Genomic DNA, 23,522 nt, shown 5'->3' on the forward strand with positions numbered 1-23,522 from the left:
TTCAGCAATTTCTCCTCCGGCTGCTCCTTTCTGCCAGGCCACCGTTTTCAAACATCACCGTGACGTCGCATTGTGATGTTACTACTATGCAGCATGGACATCACAATGACATGCCGGAATATCCTGCTGGTACCCACAGTCAGCCAGTGCCAGCTGGCCTTTGCTTGCTGACTGGCAGGATGAGGTCTGGCGGTCCAGGGCAGTGGCTGCCAAGGCAAGCTTTGGTCCAGCTGAGACAAAAGCAATGGAACGGGAGCTGTCTGCTCAAGTAACACCATCCCTGTCTGCTCCAGATGAGCTGGGGCAGTCAGCAGGGAATGACTTCTCCTGGCCCTCCAGGACAGGGGGAAGGAGCCTCCAGGGATGCTGCCGTGTGAGCAATAGGGAAGGAGTGGCACGTCCAACCAGGCGGTGACAGACACGAGACCAAACCAGTCCCTCCTGCTTCCAGTGAGAGCGCGGGTGAAGGCAGCTGGCTCCTGTCCCTCTGCTTTCCACAGAAGCTTTGGAGGATGGTGGAAAGCGACCAGTTTCAGTCCATTTGGTGGAGCAAGGGGTGGAAAATGCATGGCCATCAATGAGGAGCTCTTCAAAGAGGAGGTGCTGGGCCGGGGAGAACCTTTGCAGGTTTTTACCAGGCAGAGCATGAAGAATTTCCTTCAGGCAGATGAACTGCTATGGATTCATCAAAATGCAAGAGGATGCCAAAAGATCTGCCTTCCTGCCTGAGTTCCTGTCAGAAGAAGCAGAAGCTTCTGCTCACAGCAAGGTACAGCAGTCGCTCCGCACATCAACTAATGCTCGCAGGAGTCTTGGGGGAGAGACGGACCTTCACATTGCATAAGGCCTCGCAATAGAGGGGATGGGGATGGCAGCCAGCAGTCTGGTTTTAGTTTTCTCCTCAGGTTGTTTTCAGGAAGGTTTGAGTTAGTCTTTCTGACTAGTGGAAACACAGATAAAATACAGCTTGGCTATACCTGCTTAGTTTGAACCTGTTACACGGAAAGACAGACTCAGTATAATCGCATTGCTCTGAATGTCTTTGCTACGTGTCTTGCTGCACCAAACCTGAAACCTTCCTGCTGAATACCGAAAGGATGCACACATTTAAGGACCCCAGTATTACCTCCCTGCTCATACCCATGCTGAAGTTGCTGGAAAGTCATGGCATTTGGCTTTTGAAAGCAGTTCTTGTGCTTTTGAAAAGCCTACACTGTTCTTGCTGCCAGGGGTGATGGTGACTGAACAGAATGTTTCACGTAACCTTTCAGCCACAGCTTTAGGTTTCAAACACCCTGCGAGTCCCTTCCAATACCCACGTTTGTCTTGTGAAATTCAGAGTCTTGGTTCTCATAGCTTGGGTTTTTTCCAGGCTTGGAATGGTGGCAACTAACTCTTCTCCTTTGCTTTTTCTAGATACTCTACTACTATAACCCCCTCTTCAACAGAGAGCATCCCCACCTGCTGGAAAAGTGCAGGAGAAGAGCTGGCCTCAAGCGGAAAGCCCTGGAGATGGAGAGGCACCCTTTCAGAAGCCTGGGTGGCCAGCCTGCAGGGGACATGCCGGCGTCTCCACCCGTGATGACAGCATCCACCAAATGATGTGCTGAAGCACCTCCTGGCCTCGGCAGCACCTGTCTCCACCAGCAGCTGCTCCCACGCTTCCAGAGCCAGCCAGAGCAGCAGGCAGCAAAAGCTTTATCCCTCGGGCCCTCTTCTACCCAATACCACTCTCAGCTCTGCCAAGGCTAACACCACTCTGTGGCCGAAGACCACCACTCCCCCACTGCCCCACCTGCACATGCAGCCTCAGGGGTGCAGATGCAGGCGATGACATCAGACCCCAGTGCAGCACGTCCTAGACAGGCAGAGTCAGCAGCCAGTCAGTGGTATTGAATGGAGTTGTTAGTACATAGAGCTTAGTAGAGCTGGCAATAAACTGTTGGAGCAGTAATGCTTTTCCAGCTGCCCTGTCCTCTTTGCACAGCACAGCGCCAGGTGAGTTCCTATTCCACCACCCAAACACCAAGCAGAAGCAGCTGATCCACCAGCAGCAGAACCATTTCTGACCAGAGCTCAGCCCAGTTTCTCAGTCCTAGAGAGTAAAACCCAGGATGAGGGTTACACAGTGCATGCCCTGGGGATGCTCTTCCCCTTTGCAGTCTGTGGCCAGAGGTCCTCTCATTCCTCTGCAGAGGCATTCTCCCAAGGCCACGCCAGGCTACTAGGAGCTCACAAGTCCTGGTACTCTGCAGGGGGTTCAGCCAGGCCATAGAGCTTTCCACAGGAGGAGGCCACCCATTACCCATTGACTGGAGGAAGAATCTCTGATAAGAGCATTTACCAAGGCCCAGTTTAGCAAAGAGGTTTTAACAGAAGCATCTAAACCAGACGCTGCTTTGTGCTGCCCTTCCTTCCCACTGAGCGGGAGTTTGCTACTTGGTGAGAGCTGGCTTGGCACACGTGCCACAGAGGGTGGGCTGTGCCTTGCAGTGGTTTGCATTCACCAGCATAAGAAATAAGGGTGCGAGCCTGTAAGTCTGCAGCAAACGCACAGTGCTGTGCAGCACAGTCCCATCATGAAGAGGTTGCCCAAACTTGGGCATAAGAGCAGAGACACAAGTCTGTGATTTCCCCAGCCCAAGCTGAACGTCCAGATGAAGGTGGCAACATCTTCCTTCATCGCAGCTGGGCCGGGGAAGCAGTGTTTCATCTCATGCCTGCTCCCAATCGCTTTAAAAACCAGATATTGCTGAGTCAGCAGCCTGAGATACAGAAAACAGCGCTCTTGTCTCATTCGAGGGCTGAACTGGTTTACATATAACCATCCAAGAGAAGATCAAAGTGGGGGCACTGGTTTCACACCGCAGCCCTCTATGCCCAGCGAGGGTCTGGGGGACCCACACTTCCCCAGCTACAGCCACATCTTTTCACCCCTATCGTCTCCGTTTTCTGGCTGCTCCCCATCATTCCCCCTTCTTTCATCCTTGTACCCCATTAACCCCCTTCCTATGTCTTTCCCCATAAATTTCCCTCTTGTTTTGTGGCTTCCCTGTGGTGTTACATTCCCAGGCACCCTGGCCTGACGCACAGCCCTCGGCAGCATCGCAAGGCACTGCCAGTGTCACCAGGGGACCCTCCCACCCCAGACCGTGCTGCAGTGGAAGACAAGGAGAAGCTTGCAGGCACCTACCAGTTTTATTAGCAGCCCCATGGTGGGGGTCCCAACTGCACAGTAAGGGTATGGGGTGGTGTCACCCTGCCCACACCAGTGTCCCTGGCATGGTCTCACGGGGGTGTCACTCAGCGAAGCCCTGGGTGTCACAGCGGGGCCCCTGCCACTTGTCGTAGCACTGGCAGCTGAACTCCTCCGCCAGCTGGGTGACGTTGTCACCAGGCTCCAGGCTCTGGGCCACCAGCCAGGGCCTGCCCACTTGCAGGTCGATGGCAAAGCGGAAGGGGTCGAGGTGGAGGAAGCCCTGCTTGTTCTCCCGACGCACACAGCGGCCCTGACCGGAGCATAGGCTCTGGCTGCACAGGTCAGCACTGGCCGTCACGTTGACAATGTAGTGGCCCAGGGGCCCCTCCACATAGTTCTTCAGCCTCAGGCACATCTCCTGCAACAGCACACTGTGTCACAGCTCTGAGTGGCTGGGGAACAGGGGTCCCCACGGGCAGTAGCATGGTGCCGCCCGCCATACTCACCTTGGAGGTGCTGTAGTTGAGGCTGCCCCAGAGGATGATGCCGGCAGCACCCTGAGCAGCGCTCTCCCCAATGGTGTTCATCAGGTCCTCCTGCATCCAGGTAAAGAGAAGTCAACAGTGCCCAAAGCCCCTGCACAGCCCCGGCAGAGCTAAAGACTCCCCAGCACCAACCCACCAGCCCGAGAGATGCCCACCGTTCCCACATCCCCATCACCTGGGAGAGGAAGTCAATGGTGCGGTCAAAGGCGATCTGGGAGTAGGGCAGGACAGGGATGCCACTGTCAAGGACACCGTGCTGGACAGCAAAAGCCTCAGCCACACGGTGCCGAACATAGGGGAGCGCCTTGTTGGTGCCGTTGAATTGGGGGGACAGGTAGATGCTGGGGTAGAGCGCCCGGCTGCTCTCCCAGAGCCACTGCAGCTCCTTGTTCCTTTGCTGCTCTACCACCGGGCACCTCCCAGTGTAGGGCAGGCTGTTGAAGTCATTGTTGTAGCAGTTGGGGAAGCCATAGAAACCCCAGTAACCATCGGAACGGAGGGTCTCACCCAGTTGCAGGGTTTGCTCCATGAAGTTGCGGGCGCTCTGCTCAAACTGCTTCTTGGCTGTCTCCTTCACCAGCTTGGGGGGCCATTGCGGGTGCTGCTGCCACACCAGATCCTCTGACTTATGCTGGTAGATGTCCATGGAGGCCCAGTTGCGGACCCACAGCGGGCGCCACTTCTCCCAGTCGATGACAGCCAGCCCCCTGTAGGCAGGGTTGGGCAGGGTAACCTTGATGTCCTGGGTGGCCTGGTGGAGATGGGCCTCCAGGCTGGCATTTTGGGGGAGCCCCCCGTTCACTGGCAACCCGTTGGATGTGTAGTAGGGGAGGAGTCCCAGCTCCTTGGTGTAGAAGAGGGTGATGTCCTGCCCAATGAAGGACTGCTGGTCGTTGGCCAACACATCGAAGATCTCCAGGTTGAGGGTGACATTGTATTTCTTGGCGCAGCGCTCAGTGGGGATGTTCCAGACGGTGACGAAGGGGCGGTTGACAAGGACAGGGCCAGGCGCCCCAGTGCAGGTCAGGGCAGGCAGAAGCAGCAGGAGGACCCAGCAGGGCCACCCTGATGCCATGGCGCTGGCGGGCACGGGATGGGAGCCAGAGCTGCCTGGGGAGAGCCGAGACGGGCTGAGACCTGGGCAGACTTCGATGCTTTTATCCCCACGCGAAGCCGGGGCCAGCATTAATCCACGCCCCTGTCCCCGAGTGCTACCAGTCACGCAGGGTCACCTCTCCCACCTCCTGACGTGATATCCCCAAAGTTATCAGGAGCTGGAGCCCAGCACGGCGGCCCCGGAGCAGGGACAGCAGCGTGCCAGCCCCGGTTAATGGCTGGCAGCGGCGGGCCCGGCTGCGGAGGAATGTGCAGAGTCAACACCCAGTGACTGACCGGCCGATGAGCTGGGCTGGAAAGACAAACAGACGCGGGGTGGGGGTGGGGGGTGTCAAGGCCACGGAGACGGACACGGGGTGCACCGGATGGGCGCCACGGGGGAAGCGCAGAGCATCGGCCATGGGGTGCTGGGAGGAGGGCACTGCTGGGCAGAAGCACACAGCATCGGGCAGGACACAGTGATGGCACAGCCTGGGGACACGCGGGCGCGGGGAGCCCTCCGCACCAGGCACGGGGTGGCAGCAGTGGGGTGGCCATGCCCACGGGGCAGCGGCGGGGCCAGGACACGCGAGGGCATGGCTCGGCGACACAGGGGCGCCCCCGGCCCCCGCAGAGCTGTGCCCGCCCCCGCGCGGCTGCCACCGCCCCGGGTGGGCTCCGCCCCCGCAGCCCGGAGAGCGCCCTGCCCACGGCCGCGCGGCGGAGGGGCGTGTCCAAGGGGAGGGCGAGGCGGGGCAACCCCAGCCTCCACGTGGGTGGCCCGGCCGTAGCCGCGTTCCGCCGCTCCCACGCGGGAAGTTCCAACCCCTGCGGCGCCTTCCCCGCACCGCACACCCACCGCCCCACCCCCCTGGCGAGGCCACAGCAGGGTGACCGGCACCCTCACCCCCTCCCCCAAACCAGCCCACACCCCACTCACGCTCTGCCCAGCTTTATTCAAGGTAAAGCACTTCGGTGTGGGGCAGCACACAGGGGCTCAGCACCACACAGCACCCACTCCCTGCTCCCATCCTTCTCCTTACAACAGGAGAGGCCTCCTCCACCCACACTCATGGGGGGCACCTGCCCCACGGCAGGGAGGGCAAAAGTGGGGCAACCACACAGCTCTGCCCCTACAGTGAGGGCCAGCCCCTTCCCCCACCCCACCCCACCCCACCAAGCTACCTCACAGGCAGGGCAGGGATATCTTAAATCCCCTACACCACACCAGAGAGGGGGTGCCAGGGAGCAGATCAGTCCAGGGGGGGTTAGCACCAGCTTGCCACCAGCAACAGTACCACCCCAAGTCCCAGTGGTGTCAGGGGGGCAGGGGCACCACCGTGGGGGCCGGCAGGTTCCTGGCAGCTACTGCCTTGCCAACCCTGGTAGCAGTGGCAGTGGAAGTGGGTCCGTAGGAAAAGGGTGTCAGCAGAGGACAGCTGGCCCTCCGCCCAGAAGAGGGGGCGCTGGGGGCGGTCCTCATCCTGTCGCCGCAGCTGGAAGCTGGTGGAGTTGAGATGGAGGAAGACATCGGCAGTGCTGTCCTGGCGCAGGCAGCGGCCCCTGCCCTGGCACAGTGCCGTGCTACAGAGCTGCGCCGCAGTTGTTACATTTGTGATGTAGCGGCCCAGGTCCCCCTCCAGGTAGTTCTTGATGATCTGGCATGACTCCTGGAGGAAGCAGGTGTGGGAGTGGGTGGGTGGTATCAGGGACACGTTGGGATGCCCCAGGGAGAGAAGCACCCGAGGGAAAGAGAACACCCCAGCCCTGAGCCACTGGTCCCCCTCTAGGGGCAGGTGACGCCTCCCATCCATCATGGGCTTCCCCAGGGGCACAATGACCCCAAACATACCCGGTTTTTGGTGTAGTCTGCATCACCCCAGAAAATGGCCCCGGCTGCACCCAGGGCCGCGCTCTCTCCGATGGTGGAGATCAGGTCTGGCTGCAGGGACAGAGCCTGGTTAGTACCCACAGACCCCACACAGCACCCACACCCCCAGCACAGTGTGCTCCAAAGAGCCCATTGCAGCGTCAGGGAGGCAAGACCCATCACTCCTCCAGGTCACAGGGAGGGGACTGTCCCAGCTCCTCGGGGACAAGGCTTCCCAACACCACCCACCAGCATGGAGTGGGCTCACATACCTCAGGGATCCAGCTGCTAGGACACAGGAGTCCTGCAGCACCTCCCAGGCACTCCCTTGGTGATGGTGACCATTGGTGTCAGTCCTGCTGCCAGACACCTTGCTCATTGGAGGGGTAGTTTTGTGGCACCCCATCATCTACCAACAGGTGGGCTGAGCTGGGGGTACCCACACCATGACCCCCACCTTAGAGGGAGAGATGTAGAGCTGGGCACCTCTCCTGCTCCCCAGAGCCAACCCATGCCATGGGGTACTGCTCCTCACCCTAGGAGTGGGCAAACAAAGTTTGGAGACTGCCAAACCACAGGGTGCCAGTAACACCATAAGGATGGGCATCAGCCTCCAGAGCCACCCTGCTCCAGGGGACCTAGATGGGAGAAGGGCAGAGGGACCACCTCGGCTGACCCCAGAGCCCAGGCACCTGGGGCGTGGGACAAGGACATCCCAGTGGCACAGCCCTACCTGGCTGAGCACATCCAGCTTGCGGATGTAGGTGGGTCGGGTGTAGACGAAGACTGGCAGGGAGTAGCCATCGTGGTGCTGCTGTGAGATGCGCATAGCCTCCCTCACCCGTGCTCGCACAAACTTGCGGCTGTTGGGGGTGGAGGCCAGGAGCTGGTCAAGGTAGATGGAGGGGTAGAGAGCTGTGCTTTCCCTCCAGAGCCATGCCAGCTGGTCATTGCGTGTCTTCTCCACATCTGGGCACTGCCCAGTGTAGGTCTCTTTATTCTTGCTGTAGTCATGGTTGTAGCAGTCGGGGAAGAGGTAGAACCCCCAGAGCTGCTTGGGTCGGAAGCTCTTGGCCATACGCAGGGTGCTCACCATGAACTGCCGGGCAGCTGACTCGAACTCAAAGATCGCCTGCTTGTTCACCTCCTCACGGGACCAGGTGGGCTGCCACTGGTACACCAGCTGCTGCGACACCTCCCGGTAGATATCCTTGGGCTTCCAGTTGCGAGCCCAGATGGGCCGCCACTCCTCCCAGTCGATGACAGCCAGCCCCTCCTTGGCGGGTGAGCGGATGTACTTGCTGATGCCCTCGTGGAGGCGGGCCAGGTGCTCGGACAGGCTGCTGTTCTGGGGGACACCGCCGTTGACAGCCACATGCTTGCTGGTATAGTAGGGGTAGAGCCCCAGGCGCTCCTTGTAGAAGATGGTGAGGTTCTGCCCCACAAAGCCCTCGTTGGGGGAGGCCTGCAGGTCGAAGAGGCTGTAGTCCAGAGGCACCTTGAAGCGGGGCTTGCAGTCCTGGGTGGGCACGTTCCAGGCCACCAGGAAGGGCCGGCGGGTGAGCAGAGGGGCGGCCGCCGGCTTCTCGGGGGGCTGTCGGGCCAGGGCCAGCAGGGCCAGCCAGGGCACGGCCACGGCCGCCGCGCAGCCCCGGCGCATCCTGCCCGGCGGGGGCCTGAGGCAGCTGGAGAGTGGGCTCAGCAGGGGGGCGTGGGCAGGGGGCGGCTCTGCCCGCACCGCCCCCCGAGGCGGACCCTGCCCCGAGCCCCCGCCCCACAACTCTCGCCCGGGTCAGAGGGGTCCTGGGCTGAGCCGCCGGGGGGGGGGGGGGGGCGGATTCCCGAGAATCCCGGCCCTAAGCGGCTCCGTCCGCTTCCGATCGCTTCCCCCCCGCCGCCGGTCCCGCTCCTCCGAGTGCCGGCGCGGCGCCGCCTTTGTCCGAGAGCGGTGCACAAAGCGCCGGGGCGCAGCCCCCCGCGGCCCGGCCCGGCCCGGCCCCGCTCGGCTCGGCTCCGCTCGTCCCGTCCCGTCCCGTCCCGCTCCGCTCCCCACCCGGCTCTCACCGCCACTCACTCCATTCCCCACCACAAGCTCTCACCAACCCTGCCTCCCCCCGCCGCCCGCTTTAAACCTCCCCGGCGCGCACCACCCGCGGGGGCACCGCCTCCCCGCCCCGGCTGGCCCCGCCCCGACCGCGGCGCGATGGGGCGGGGCGGGGAGCGGGGCGGACCACAGGGGGGCCCCGGGGGCGCGGGCCGGCGGCGGACTCACACGTACGTGGGGCCGCGGCACGGGGCGAGGGGAGTCACACACGCACACAACCCCCGCCGCGCATGGTACGGCCCGTGAGGCCCCGCCCCCCGGGCAGTGGATGGGGGCGGGGCGGGGCCGTGGGGACGCCGGCAGGGGGCGCCGCGGGGCGCAGGGGGGACGCGGGGCGCTGCGGCGCTCGGCGGGGTAGGGGGTGCACAGGGCGGCGGTGACCCCAAAATGGTGGTGTCCCCAGGAACATGGTCACTCCGAAATGGTGGTCACTGCAGAACAATGGTTGACCCCAGGATGATGACCCCAGGGTGGTGGTGACACCAGAACAATGGCAACCCCAGGATGGTGGCGTTCCCCAGTTGGTGGTGTCCCCAGGTTGGTGGTGACCCCAGGGTGGTGGTGAACCCAGAACAATGGGGACCTCAGAACAGTGGTGACCCCAGGATGGTGGCCCCATAACAATGATGACCCAGGATGGTGTCCCCAGGTTGGTGGTGACCCCAGGATGGTGTCCCCTGGTTGGTGGTGACCCCAGGATGGTGATGACCTCAGAACAGTGGTGATCCCAGGATGGTGTCCTCAGAATGGTGGTGACCCCAGGATCATGCTGTCCCCAGAGCAGTGGCAACCTCAGAGTGATGGTATACCCAGGGCGGTGCTGTTCCAGGCAGGACATCCTGTGTGGGGCTGGAGCAGTCGGTGCTGCTGACTCAGCCATGGCCCCGTGGGTTTCCTGACCAGGGGGGACTAGGGGGGGCACAGGGGCAGCAGGACTGGGGGGGCTTCCTTCCTGGGCGCCACTGAGGCTCCAGTGGGTCGCCCCAGGCAGGGCAGCAGGACAAGCAGGACCCAGGGACCCCTCCCATGTCCTGCCTGTCCCCTGCCTGCTCTGGCAAGGGCTGGCCCTGGCCATAGCATGGCTGGGGGCCACGGGGGTGCCCCTGCCGAGGAAGCGCTGGGGCCGGAGCGCAAGGGTGTGCTGGGGCCAGCAGGGGAAGGAAGTGGGACTGAATTTACGGAAGCGCTCCCCAGCCGCCCGCCAGCTCCTGGGGGAGCGGGCAGGAGTGCCGAGCCCAGCATTGTTCGGTGCCGGCACAGTGCCAAGCCCAGCACCACAGGCACCACAGATGGCTCCAGTTAGTGGAACTCGCCTGCGTGTCAGCTTTCGTGGCAAAGCTCCCATGAAGAGGGTGACAGCACCACAAGGGACGAGCACAGCGACCAGGCCAACTGCACCCCACGCTCGGCCCAGCCTGTGGTCACTGCTGAGCACCAGCCAGGAGGGGCAGGGACTGGCCAGGCGTTGGCCACCAAAGCCCTCGGGAGAGATTGTGGGTAGCCAAGAAATCCCAGTGCCAGCAGGCAGTAAACAAGCTAAAATTTTCCATCCTCCACAGCCTCACACAGCAAAGGTAACAGCCCCACCGGCAGCAGGGTGGCCTGAGGAGTCACAGCTCCACGCTGCCGAGAGGACTGGAAGCCCTCGATGAAGCACAGCTTCCTGCTGCCGCCCCGCAGGAGGGCTCGGCATCGCCTGCCTCGGCTTCCCTCCTCCCTTCCCACAGTGAAGACCCTGGATTTTGGGAGGGGGCAGCTGGCTACATCCAGCCTCCCCTCTGGGCTCTCGCCCTGCTGAGCGTGAGGTGACTTGAAGCCATTCCCAGTCAGGCACGAGAGCGAGGGGACACAGGGTGGCAGTGGCGGGGGCAGTGGCTGGGGTGAGCCAAGCCGGGGAGCTGCCCCACGCAGGCAACCCGATGGCTGCACATCCCCCGCGGGTGCCAGATAACAGGGCGTTAGTCACACCCGCTCATGCCAGACAGGTCCGGGCGAGGTGCAAGAGGAGCTCGGCTGGTGACTGAGCAGCGGTGGAGCCAGAGGGAAGGTCAGCATCCACCTGCGCCCCGGGCTGGGGGCTGTGGGCACAGCAGGAGGGGACCAGGGTGGCCACGGGAGATGCTCACGGTGCTGGCAGGACACAGCCACTGCCCTGTTTAACCTCGCTGAGCTGTAACGCCCTGTGCAGTCCACCCAGTCCCCCTTGAGGCCACCACGATCTGTCCCTCCTGGGGCTGGGGCCCCTACAGATCAATGGGCAAAAGTCCCAGAGCCTCGTCCCCCACAAGCTGTGGTGCTGGCAGGACACATCGCACCACTCACTCTCATTACAGCTTTCGTCAGCAGCTCGTTTCCGAGCCGGCTTGTGCGGAGGAAATGATGAGAGGTGGTGGTGGCTACAGGAAAACATTTGCTGGGCTGCCAGGGACAGGACACAAGGCACAAAAGTGAGATCACACTCACCCCATGGACGACTAGCATCCCATCATGGGTCATGGGGTCATGCTGGTTTCTAGAAAGTCATCAGGCCCCGGTGATTAATAAGGCACGGATTTGACAGGGCAGGTGATGAAGAAGTGGACAGGCGATGAAGAAGTGGACAGGCAGATCCTCTCCTCCGCAGGGCGTAGGGCTCAGGGTTCCAGTGGAGGGATGGGAAGAGGTCAGCTTGAAGCTGGGCAGCCCACAACACCCAGGTCCCTCAGGCCTCCCTCCCCACATAGAAAGGGAGAGGGGGCCCAAGCTCCAGACCTACTCGGCTGAACAAGCAGATTACATATATTTATATAAACACATTTTAGTTATGCATTTAAAGGATGTCACAGCAGCTATAAGCAGAGTCACAGCCTGACAAAGCCACCAGCTCCTGCCAGCACCAGTACCAAACTGGAGCACCTGGCAATGGCCATGACTCATGGCTCCTTTACCACCAGTACCGCCCAGTGTGCAAACATCGCTCTCCCAAAAAAAACAGGGGTCTCAAAGTGCCAGCAGCAAACAGACCAGCACGAGAAAGCCCACCTCCCCTTGGATCTCCTAGCATCTCCTCCCTCCACCCATGAGCACAGCTGCTCACCTACACAGCTGCTCGCCTACGCACCCTCCCATGTAAGACAGCTCTTGGGACTTGTGGGGTCTACAAATAATTTTATTGAAATTTAACAAAAGTGGACAGATGCACTAGGAGGAAGGACCATAAACAGTGTGCATTTCCCACATCCATGGGTCCTACCCACACATTAAAGGAGCAAGGAGCCTAGTATCAGTGAGTATGGTTTGGCTATACATCCACACAGGAAAGCACGTCACACAGAAATTGTAAAAAAAAAAAAATAATTTTGAAAGGAATTGTTTTTTTTTTTCTTTATCCAACACCACAGTGGACACAGATACTATTTACAGCGACCTTCACATTTTTAGATCCCTCCAGGTGCTCCCAAGGCCCTGCTGCAGGAGGGCTACAGGCCAGCGGAAGGGAGGGGGTCTGGGGGCTGGTTGCTCAGGAGACCAGCCTGGGAAGAAGCAGGGCACCACGCAGCTTGTGGGCAGCCTCCAGAGGTTTGCTGCCACTCCAATGACATGGGGAGGGGGTGGTGGGAGAAGGCGTGTTTTTTTGGGGAAGCATGTTTGATGCCCTGGGGGAAGGGCGGGCAGCCTGTCAGGGAGGACAAAAGCATCCTTGCTAAGCTCGTCTCAGTCTCTACCCCCCCTTCCCAGGCATTCAGGCCAGTAGCCAGATTTTTGGCCAGTAGCCAGGCAAGGGGCACCCTGTCAGGGCAGGCAAACTGCACCAGCCCCTTCCCCACTCCTCTTCCACTTTCCCTGTATTCTCCTGTAGCAGAGACAGATTTGGTGCAGCTTCCCATGCCCTCAGATAGCATCAGGGCAAGGTGGCACAGGCAGCCCAGCCGCGGCTTTCTCTCCTCTCCTCTTCCTGGGGACAGCAGCTCCTGCTCTCCTGTGGAGCCCAAGGGATGCCCTTCCTAGGGAGATCCAGCCCAGGAGAAACTCGAGAGCAGGTGGTGCAAATAAGAAACACTTCAGTGGGGGATTGTTTTAAGACAAGACTTTCAAGCAAGCAGGAGAACAAAAGATGTTGAAAGAAGCGCCCAGCATCACAGTGTAGACCACAGCCCTGCCCTCCTGCTTCCCTGCCCAGTGGCAGCCAGCACATCCGCTTTACCCTCCATGCTCGCTCCTGTCGATGGGAACAGCGGGTGGGGGGACACAGAGGGAAGAGGTGGTGACAGGAAGACAGCAACAGCCTTGCTGCTGTTATCTCCCCAAAGCTGGGAATGTGGCCCTACGCCCGGGGCGGCTCTCAGCGGGTGTGGGGATGGATATATCCAACACAGAGGCCGACAGGGCTGGCAGCCAAGAGCCAGCAGCCTAAATTAAAAATCGAGGTAGCAAACTCTGAAGTGCTTAGAAAGTAAGTAAGTTCTAGAACGAAAGAGGAGGAAAGCCAAGCCAGCTGCTGTGGGGAGCAGGCTCTGACCCAGTTTAACGCTGTGACCGCTGACGGTCTTCCTCTACCTGCCCGGTCTGGGGGCAGCTAAGCAGGGAGGCAGTGGCTCATAATGCTGGCAAGGGGTGGTATGGGTCAGGCCTCTCCCCGGCCCTGCGGCAGCTGGCTCAGCACCCCGGGGCCTCCGCGCAGGGGTGAGAGGCTTTTTGGTGCTGCCAAGCCAACCTCAACCTTCTCAAACAGGAGGAAAGAGGAGAAAAGAGCAGGACCTTCAGAGATGGAGCAGAAAGCCTCCCTTTAAAGTGCATTGCATTTCTCCTCCTGCCACCAGCTGTGATGCGGGAGGAACCGTAGTTCACATTGCCAGGGAGATTTCCAAGCCAGATAGGGATACCAATCGATTGTTTTTGGGGGATGGGGAACGAAGAGATGATTTTCTTCCTGCTTGGCTCTGTCAAGGCCCACCCCACCAGGAGGTACTTTCAAGATGGCTGCAGGGGGAGGAGACACCTTGCCCAGCAGCCCAGCCCCACAGTGGGCGAGGGACAGGGCTCAGCAGAAGCCCACTTGCTAACAGGGGTGGCATGTCTGCTGCAGAGCTGGGGACCTCGCTGCCATCAGCAGTAGCCATGGACCACAGAGATCTCCTGCAGGAAGGGGGACTGCAGGCAGTGGCAAAGCCAACCTCCCCACAGCTGGCATAAATGGGAAACATACACGGGGAAGAAACCAAGGTCCAAGACAGTGGCATCTGATCTCCGTCCCTTTCCCAAGAGGAGCGCAGCAGCTAGCCAAATGTGCTTCAAGACCAGCCCCACCTTGGCCTGCCCCATTTATCCTCCATCAACGGACCCATCCAGGGGAGCATCACCTAACACCCATGGTCAAGCATCATGCCTCAACACTGGCCATCTAAACACCAGGCCCAAGGGACCTTGGGGCCCCAGGCAGCACATTACCTTGCCTTGGCTCTCCCTGGGCCGCATACCTGAGAAGCAGAGGGTTTTCTCTGGTGAGAACTGCAGGCTCACTCTCCCTTTAACAGCTCAAACACAGCAGCTTGTTTGCAATTCCAGTTACCCATCAAATGTCAGCTAGAGGCTACAAAAGGTATTTTAAGTCTTCTGACTCAAGCGAGGATGTTTTTAAGCAGTCGTTGCACAAGGCCACTCATCTCCTGTGAGGAGTGCTAGCCAAGCCCAGCCTGGCCTGCTCTGTCCCACCTCACCTCCAGGAGAGGGGAAAGCCCCTGTCCCTGCCGCACGGTCAGAGTCTTCCTTGGGTGGGAACGCAACACAGCCTCACCTGGTGAGGCTGGGGGTGGTGAGGCAGGGCCTCCTGCCTGCGGGCAGCAATGTCTGGCAACTCACACCTCGCAGATGATCACAGGGAAATCCACGTGAATGCGAGGGTGCTCCAGTTTCACTATGCCCTGAAAGAAGAATCATAGTGGTGAGCAGAAGAGACCACCCAACAACAGCCACAAGCCTTGTGAGTACAACAGAGGATACCACACCCTCAAGGAACAGGAGTCTATAAAGCTGCTTTGGCACCAGGTACTCCTGGAGAACAGCACATGGTGAAAGCACTTTGCCCTTCGAACCGGTCCCTGGAGAGCCGAGGGCGACACGGATGGCTGCCACACATGGTGGGTCTGGAGCTCAGCAGGGTGAGAAAGGAGGGAGCTGCTCTGCCAGGCACTGCCCGTGCAGCAGCTGGTGCGTGACTGGCAGATATTGGCTGTCTGGGCTTTTCATCCAGCACCTTTCATTCACGGGATTTAAAAGAATGAAAAGAGCTCTATGAGAGAAAGCAGCCAGGGCAGCTGGCACACAAGAAAAGCAGCTTTCTATCCAGAGGGGAGGCTGCTGAATGCACACTCCCTCCACGCCAGCTACAGGCGCTTTTCCCATGCCCTGTTCAAGCCTTCTCCTGTTACAGCACCGGGAGAACATGCTGGCAGGTGGGGGCTGGGAGGAGAGGGGGGAGCAGGGGCTTGGGGCTGGGCCTGTACACGCAGAGCCAGAGAAAAGCCTGGACTAGCAAAGAGCTATTTAGTGCCAGTACCTGCTCTCTCCAGCCTGGTGAGTTTCAAGCCACATTGTTGAGGAGTCAGCCCCACCACCCAAGCCCGCCTCTGTAAGAACGCCAGCCTGGGGAGTGGCACTGTATGCTTCCCCCCATAACTGGTTGTGAAGCACTCAGAGGGGTCCTGTTCCACTAGAGGTCTGCCCAGCCCTCAGAGCACACCGACAGCTCACCCCAGGCACTTGCTAAAGCCATGCCTTTCTGCTTATGTAGCTAAGACTCCCGCAGGGTCTCTCTCCAGCCCTGGTTTGATCCGCCCCTTTTCTCCATTTATACCCCCAGAAGCTTCCCTACAGGCAGGCTATCCTTTTGTAGTGAGACTCTCAATCAGTGCCCCAGCCCCTGCCCAGCTTGACCACAGTTGCTTATTTTAAGAGGAGAGTTTTGCAAAACACATAGGTCAACACCACTGTCACTGCCAAGTGTCTGGGGGGAACACACACACTCTCATTAGCAGGTGATGGGCTTTGGCTGCTGCTCCCAAAGCTGGGGTCTGGCCCTCTGCAGCAACAGGACACTGGCTGAGCAAGCACAGCACCCCACACCTTGGGGAAGGTGCTCAGCAATGGGACATCATGGCCACGGAGGGCTGCCTGGCACTCTGCGCCCCACAACACACACCCAGGCGACTTATCTTCCCCATCCTGGCAGCTCTAAAGGGCTGGAGTACCGCTTCCCTTTGGAAACGTGAGCTGGAAGGTGTCACCAGCTCTGCCTCTCCTGTCACAGCCTCATGCTGTGATGTGCATGTAAGCCAGGACACAGAGCAGTCACAGCTCTGAAGCAGAAGCTGGGGGGGGGGGGGGGGGGGGGCACTGCAGAAAGCCTTCACCTTCCCAGCAAGCCCGGCAAGAAGATGCCCCCGAGGAAGAAGGCCCACGTGCTGCACAGCTGGGTCTTCAGCTGTCACTGTGGCACTTCCGGCACTCGCTTTTCCCCACCCTTCTCCACGCACTACCTGAGGTATCAGGTTCTTGTGGATCCTCTTCAGCTTGGCGCGCTTCTTCCCGTTCTTGGTAACGATTGTCTCCTCGTAGAACTCGTGAGCGAGATCCCCGTCCTCATCGTAGTACATGGAGCTGCCGAGAGGAGAGGGGAGGCGAGTAGGTAAGAGCCTGCCGCCAGCTGCCGCAGGAACCCCCGAGCCGGGAGGGGGCTGGGGCGGGCCGACACCGCTACCCCCGGAGAGCCGCGGGGGCCGGCCGCTGCCGGCGCAGCGGCTGTCGGGGTCGGCCCCTCTCGCCCCCCGGTCCCCCCCGCCGCAGGCCAGGGCCTGTCCTCCGGCGCCTTGCCGGTGCCCGTGTAGGCCCGAGGCGACCCAGCAGCGAAACACCCCACCCGGCTGCTACGGCAACTGCCCCCCGGCCTCTCACCCGCGCCGTGTGAAGACGAAGGGGGTGGCGGCCCGCGCGGCCCGCGCCCGGGCCAGGGCCTGCTGCCCGCCGGGGCCCTCAGCGCCGCCGCCGCCCGCCGCCTGGGAGGCGAAGGGCCACAACCCCCGCGACTTAGAGCCGCTGGCGCCCATGGCGGCGGCGGGGGCGGCGGGAGCGGGACCGAGGCGGGGGGGGGGGGGGGGGGGGGAGGGGGGGAAGCGGCCCAGAGCCGCCCGGCGACACCGAGCGAGCGCACCGCCCCTGCGTGCGCTGCCGCGCTACGACACTTCCGGCACGCGCAGCGCCCCCCGCACGTGACCGGGGAGGGAGGATCTGCCCTGGTCACGTGAGCGCGGCGCGTGACCGTGCCCTCCCCCGCCGCCGCCCCGCCTCGCTCGCAGCGGTGGCTCCTGGCGTGGCGTCCCGTCCCAGCCATCCCACTCCGGCTTCCCCGCCAAGGACACGCCGCAGGCCAGGCCTCGTCACCAAGATGCCTTTATTGGTGCTCGCCACCCCGCCTACCCCCGGGGACACTCACCCCCCCTGGGCACACCCACTCCCCCGGGGACACTCGTTCTCCCCGGGGACCCCACTCCCCGGGCCAGCCCCACGGGGGTTGTGTCGGCCCGGTGGGTCCCGGGGTGCCCCCTTCCACCCCCCCTGCCTTGTGCCCCCACCCGCCGGCAGGCGAAGGTCCCGGCGCGCTGGCTGGCCACGGGCACGGGTGGCACGGTGGTCACCCTGGTGTGCGCGTGGCCAGTGCCTCTTGCATCTTCTGGCGGCAGCGGGCATAGCGGTGCCGCAGCCGGCGCACGTGCTCCTCCTCCTCCCGCTGCAGGATGCGCAGGAAGTTGTGCAGCTCCGGCAGTGTGAAGGCGTCCCACTGCAGGCACATGGGCTGCCATCGCAACGGGGACACAGCACGTTCCCCCGTGGCCACATCCTCTGGGGGTGTGGGTGCCAGTCCCCTCCCTGTCCCTGTACTCACGTTCACCTCCCCAGTCTCATTCTCCTTCAGGATGAAACTGAGCACCTTCTCGCTGGGGCCAGCCAGCAGCCGCAGCCGCAGTGGCTGCTCCTCGTCAGCCAGCTTCCGCAGGTACACTGCAATGGCAGCCACATGTCATGGCGGAAGGGACACCACCACCATGAGGACACTGCCACTACAGGGACATCACTGTCACTGTGGGGACACTGCTGCTACAGGGATGCTGCTACCATAAGGATGCTGCCACTACAGGAACATCACCGCCTTGGGGAACACCGCTGCCATGGGGGACATGTCCATGGTGACAGGGGACACTGTCACCAAGAGGGTACCACTGCTACAGGGATGCTGCCACTATGGGGAACATTGCTGCCATAGGGGATACTGCTGCCACGGGGGACACCTCCACAACCACTGGGGACACCACCACCAAGGCAGATACCTCCGTAACAGGGATGGTGACACCACGGGGATGTGGCTGCCCAGGGGAACCTGCCACTATGGGGACATCACTGCCACAAGGATGCTGCCACCATGGACAGTGCCACCATGGGGACACCACTGCCATGGGGATGCCGCCACCATAAGGCCACCACCACCCACCACTATAGGGACAGGGATACTCCAGAGCACTCATTACCTTGCTCATCCTTCTCAGATCTCTCGAAGAGGGCGAACTTGCGGGGGTTATCCACAACGGTGAACTTGCGGAGGAGGGCATCGATGACCTCACTGGCACGGGTGTGCGAGAGGATGTGCAGGTGCTTGACAGTCCCCTTGGGCAGGTAGAAGGATGTGCGGCGCTTCACCCCCTGGGTGTGCGGCCCCATCCGCCCCGCCTGCAGGGAGGGGACCCGCTTGGTGGCCGGCACCGAGACAGGGCGCACCAGCTTCAGCTGCACCTTGATAAAGCCAGTGTAGGAGCCATCCTTGTTCTGGGAGACACCGGTGGCGGGGGTGAGTGGGGCCAGGGCAGGGCACCGCTGACCCCCTGGCCCCACACTGACCCGATACTGACTCCATACCAGGCTCATGAAGAGGTTGCTGTTGATTTGGCTGTTGTACTCCTTGATCCGCTGCTCCACCTGTGCCTGGTCCAGCTCTGCCTTCTCCCACTCACTAGGCTCATCCTGCACAACAGAAGCTGGACTGAGCAGCACTGTGGCCAGGAGGACCCCCCTGTGCCTGCCCTGGCATGCTGCTGGCCCCCCAGCCCACCCTGGAACGCCAGCTGACACACATGCTGGTAGTTGTGCAGGGCTGCATCAGCCCAGCTGGCGTGGAGCTGAGCTGTGCCGGAGAAGCATGGCTGAGCTCAGCACAGCCCCAGCCCTGCTCCAGGGGTACTGGCACCAGACACCCCCTGCCCCCAGCCCTCAGCCCTGGGGCTGCAGGGATGGGTGAACCTGCTGCGAGGACACTCCAGGGCTGGGCATCTTCTTCCAGAACCCCAGATCAGACAAGCATCCCCAAGTCAGGGTGCCGGCAGCCCAGCACCAGGGCAACTGCCAGGGGGATGCCCCAGGATCCCAGGCAGCAGGGCTGGGCTGGGCTAGGGGTGCAGCCCATCCATGCCGCCAGCACCTGCTTCCAAGTACTGGCCCCACACCGGGGACACACAGGCATCCTGGCTCAGCATCCCCGCCGCCGGCACCCACTAATGAGTATTTATGTAGGGCTGCGGGGCCACCGTATGGAGTTGCACATGTCCCTACAGCGCTGGGGGGCTGGGGAGCACCCGGGGCTCCCAGCCCTACCGGCCATCCCGCGGCATGCAGGCACTGCCCGACCCTGCAGGGGTCCCCACGGGGTGGGGACAGCTGTGAGACTGCCCCAGGGGGCTCACCCTGGCACTCCCAAGCAGTGTCCCTTGCCCCCTCTGGGGGCAGCTCCAGCCTGGGGGGCCATGGGATGGCCAAGCCAGGCAGCAGAGCCCTGCTCAGCCCACAGTGCCTTGCTTGCTCCACCACACTTGCATCCATCCAACTGGACAGAGCCACCCTGCCCCACGGCATGGCCACATTTGCTCCCACACTTGCCCCATAGCAAGACCATGCTTAGCCCCACGGCAGAGCCATGCTAAGCTCCAAGACAAGACCGCCTGCCCCCCACGTTCTCCTCACGACGGGGCGACAACCGGCCCCACACCAAGCTCACCCTCGCCTGTCCCCCAGCACCCAGCCCGGGGGCCGTGTGCGCGCTCCCCCCCGGCTGACGTCATCCCCCGTGACGTCACGGCCGGTGGCCCGGGACCGACCTGGCGGCGGCGCGGGCGGCGACCGAGGGAGGTGCGGGCTGTGTAGAAGAGCTCGGGCTCGGAGTCGGAGTCCTCCTGGCTGCAGTAGCCGCTGCTCGCCGTGCTGCCCCCCGTGCCGTCCCGCCGCAGCGCCAGCGCCGCCGCCGCCCCGCAGCCCCCGGCCACAGGCACGGCCACGGCGGCGGCCGCAGCCCGCTCCGCCCGCCCCGCGGCCCCGCTGAGCCCGCGGGCACACGGGCACACCCGGCCACGCGCCAGCCCGGCCGGTCCCCGGGCTGCGGCCCGGCTCGGTCCGCTCCCGGCTCGGCTCAGCCCGGTCCTTGGCCCGGCCCGGCTCGGCGCGCGCCCCCGGCTCGGCTCGGCCCAGTGCCTGTCCCGGCTCGGCTCGGCTCGGCCCGGTGCCTGTCCCGGCTCGGCTCGGCCCGGCTCACTCCTTGTCCCGGCTCGGCTCCGCCCGGTCCCTGTCGCGGTGCTGTCCCGGCTCGGCGCGGTCCCCGTCCGTGCCCAGCTCCTGCTGTCGGCCCCGCCCCGGCTGGGGGGGTGACGTGGGAGGGGGCGGCGCGGCGCGGTCCCGCTTCCGGCGGTGATTTCACCCGCGCCCGGACCCGCCCGTGCCTCGGCCCGGCGAGCACGGACTGTCCGGGCACAGCCCAGGCCAGCGTAGCTCAGCTGGGCACAGCTTAGCCTGGCACAGCACAGCACGGTTCGGCACAGCCCGGCATGGCAAAGCACAGTGAAGGCCAGCATGGCTTGGCACAGCCCAGTGTGGCATAGCCCGGCATGGCACGCGCAGTACAGCGCAGCGTGGCTCGACACTGCCTGGCACAGCACAGCACAGCATCGTTTGGCTTGGTGCAGCACAGCACCAACACAGCAAGGCTTGGCACAACCTGGCATGGTGCAGCCTGGCATGGCACAGCACAGGCCAGCCCAGCAGCACATCAAAGCCCAGTGTGGCTCGACACAAGCTGGTATAGCACAGCTTGGCACGGCACAGCCTGCCCTGACATGGCGTGGCCTCACATGGCACAGCATGGCACAGCCAACCCCTGCCCACGCCCTCCCTCGCAGACATGGGCCAGGCCCTACCACGTTGGTGTCCTCCAGTGCCTGCTCGTTGCCATCGTCCTCATCGCTGGTGCTCGGGGGGCCGCTGCAGTCCAGCCGCACCAAGGCCCGGCACCGGTAGTGGCAGATGAAGCTGCAGTCTGGGGACGGGGACAGGAACAGTGTCACCACCACGGCGCTGGGTATCAGGGTCCGTGGCTGCACCAGGGGGGGTACTGGTGCCTGGTGGGCCAAGGGCTGGTGCATAGTGCCAGTATGTCCAGCTGCCTGCCCATGCTGTGCCAGTGCTGCGGGCTCAGGGGGCAGCACCCACATGGGACACTGCTGTGCCATGCTGCTGGCCAGCACCGCAGTGCCCGTGCTCCCTGGACTGGCCAGTGTGGGCACCTGATGGCTGGGATGCTCAGTGCCCGGTACTGGGATGCCCACTACCTGGTGGGGTACATGGTGCCAGGCTGCCCAGTGTGGGTGCCCAGTACCAGGATGTGCAGTGCCTGAAGGGGTATTCAGCAGGGGACTGCCCAGTTCCCAGTGTATGTGCCCAGTATGGAGGTGTCTGGTGCCCGATAGTGGTGCCTGGTGCCCAGAGGCCCAATGCTCAGTGTGTGTGCCCAGTACAGGGATGCCCAGCTCTCAGTGGCCTTGTCTGGTACCAGGATGCCCAGTGTGAGTCATCAGTACTGAGCTGCCCGTGCCCAGTGGGGATGCTCAGTGCTGGGATGCCTGCGCCCAGTGCAGGTGCCTGGTACTGGGATGCATGGTACCTGGTGGGGGTGCCTAGTAACACGATGCTCAGTGCCTGGTGTGGGTGGCCGGTGCCAGGATACTTCTGCCCAGTGGTGGGAGACTTGCTGCGCAGTCAGGGTGCTCACTACCAGGATGCCCAGTGCCCGCTGGGAGTGTGTGGTGGTGGGGAGCCTGGCACCCCGTCAGGGTGCCCGATGGCAGGATGCCCCGTGCCCTGTCAGGGGTGCTTTCTGGAGGGATGCCCGTTGTGCCATCGGGGTGCCCAGGGGCAGGGTGCCCGGTGCTGGGATGCTTGGTGGTGGTGGTGCCCGCTGACAGGATGGCCGGTGCCCTGTTGGGGTGCCCGGTGGTGGGGGTGCCCGGTGGCGGGATGGCCAGTGCCCTGTCGGGGTGCCCGGTGGTTGGGGTGCCCGCTGGCGGGATGCCCCGTGGGGGTGCCGGGAGGCCCGGGGCGCGGCGCGGTACTCACGGCGGCACTGGAGGCTCTTCCTGCCGCCGCCCCAGACGAAGTCCCCGCAGAGGTCGCACCAGGTGTGGAGCCCGCGGCGCCGGGGCTCGAAGCGGTGCCCGGCGCCCGGTGCCGCCGTCAGCCGCGGGTCGGGGTGCGTGCCGGGGCCGGGCCGTCGGGCCGGGCTGATGCGCAACGCGTTGGTCCGTTCCAGGCGGCCCCGGGCCGGCCGCGGATCCGGCTGCAGCTCTCGCAGCTCGATGAGCTCCATGGCCCGGCGGTCGCGGGCGCTGCGCGGCGCCGACGCGGGGGCCGGCAGCGGGGCTGGGGCGGGGACCGGGAGGGGCCGCCCCGTCCGGCCACCGCAGGGGAAACTGAGGCAGGAGCGGGGTGTAGAGGGGGGACAGCCGCGCAGGCGCCCTGGGGTCCCGACCGTCACCCCCGGTCCCGGCAAGCCCGGCGGGGCGGGCTGGAGGCGGGGAAGATGCTCCCGGAGCCGCCGCCGGGTAATGGGGGCCCCACTCGGGCAGCCCCGCTCCCTCCCAGGGCCGGGGCAAGCCTCACTCCGTGCCTCAGTTTCCCAGCGGCGAAGGGGCCCGGGGGAAGCTCTGGCAGCGGGTGAGCAGCAGCCGAAGCTCCCCCGGGGAGCCTCCGCGCTTGGAGTAAACTCCTCACCCCCAGCGTGGGCTGCTCGCTGTGGCTGCAGCTGGACCCAAGATGGTTTCCTGCCTGTGGGTCCTACAGCAACAGCACTGGGGCGTGCTTTGGGGCGCCTGCTTTTGGGGCGTGGGGGGTGTGTCTCAGACACCCCATCAGAAAAGGGGCACAGCACTGCCAACCTTTCCCAGCCACGCTCAGCACAAGGCCCCAGCCCTCTGGCAGCGGCTGCTGGCTGGGAAAGGTGGAAGGCACCCCAAGGCCCAGCAGACCACCCCCACACCCTGCAGAGAGATGCTGGTGGGCAGGGGGCCAAGCCCTTGGTGCTAATATCACATCACCTGGGAGGGGAGGGGGGAAACCATCCCTATGAGATGGCAGGTAACAAACACCCGAGAAACTCATTGCTTTCTCACAGCGAGGTGCTTGGGCTAACCACATCCTCTGCCTGCCCCTGCTGCTCTAATGTAACAGCCAAAAGGTAAGGAGAGGTGGCAAGGAGGCCTTTTTGCCCCTTTTCCCGCCCCAGCTCACGGGCCTTGACCACCGAGGGCTTGGTCCTTCTGGTAACCACAGCCTTATTGGCTCTTTTTTCAGGTTCTCTGGTCGTTGCAG

General features: G+C 62.9%; 4 protein-coding genes across 4 annotated transcripts; all 4 read right to left on the reverse strand.

Moving 5' to 3' along the window:
- Positions 1–3,179: 3,179 nt before the first annotated feature.
- Positions 3,180–5,697, reverse strand: HYAL1 (hyaluronidase 1). Its single transcript, XM_080384081.1, has 3 exons — positions 3,920–5,697; positions 3,706–3,795; positions 3,180–3,617 (listed from the first exon to the last, which is right to left on the reverse strand). Exons 1-3 carry the CDS (start codon positions 4,928–4,930, stop codon positions 3,300–3,302), a joined length of 1,419 nt encoding a protein of 472 aa, XP_080240207.1. The 5' UTR covers positions 4,931–5,697; the 3' UTR covers positions 3,180–3,299.
- Positions 5,698–5,775: 78 nt separating this feature from the next.
- Positions 5,776–9,430, reverse strand: LOC308062489 (hyaluronidase-2-like). The gene is made up of 3 exons (XM_080384080.1): positions 7,443–9,430; positions 6,692–6,781; positions 5,776–6,509 (listed from the first exon to the last, which is right to left on the reverse strand). The coding sequence occupies exons 1-3, from the start codon at positions 8,367–8,369 to the stop codon at positions 6,108–6,110; spliced, it is 1,419 nt and encodes a 472-aa protein (XP_080240206.1). The 5' UTR covers positions 8,370–9,430; the 3' UTR covers positions 5,776–6,107.
- Positions 9,431–11,940: 2,510 nt separating this feature from the next.
- On the reverse strand, positions 11,941–17,077 carry TUSC2 (tumor suppressor 2, mitochondrial calcium regulator). Its single transcript, XM_080383959.1, has 3 exons — positions 16,743–17,077; positions 16,328–16,448; positions 11,941–14,713 (listed from the first exon to the last, which is right to left on the reverse strand). The coding sequence occupies exons 1-3, from the start codon at positions 16,892–16,894 to the stop codon at positions 14,648–14,650; spliced, it is 339 nt and encodes a 112-aa protein (XP_080240085.1). The 5' UTR covers positions 16,895–17,077; the 3' UTR covers positions 11,941–14,647.
- Positions 17,078–17,219: 142 nt separating this feature from the next.
- On the reverse strand, positions 17,220–23,499 carry RASSF1 (Ras association domain family member 1). The gene is made up of 6 exons (XM_080383953.1): positions 22,272–23,499; positions 19,988–21,195; positions 18,756–18,860; positions 18,371–18,665; positions 17,731–17,846; positions 17,220–17,625 (listed from the first exon to the last, which is right to left on the reverse strand). Exons 1-6 carry the CDS (start codon positions 22,519–22,521, stop codon positions 17,479–17,481), a joined length of 2,121 nt encoding a protein of 706 aa, XP_080240079.1. The 5' UTR covers positions 22,522–23,499; the 3' UTR covers positions 17,220–17,478.
- Between the last annotated feature and the right edge of the window lie 23 nt (positions 23,500–23,522).

This window comes from Falco punctatus, assembly GCF_963210335.1.
Source record: "Falco punctatus genome assembly, chromosome: 4".
NCBI classification, from domain to species: Eukaryota; Metazoa; Chordata; class Aves; order Falconiformes; family Falconidae; genus Falco; species Falco punctatus.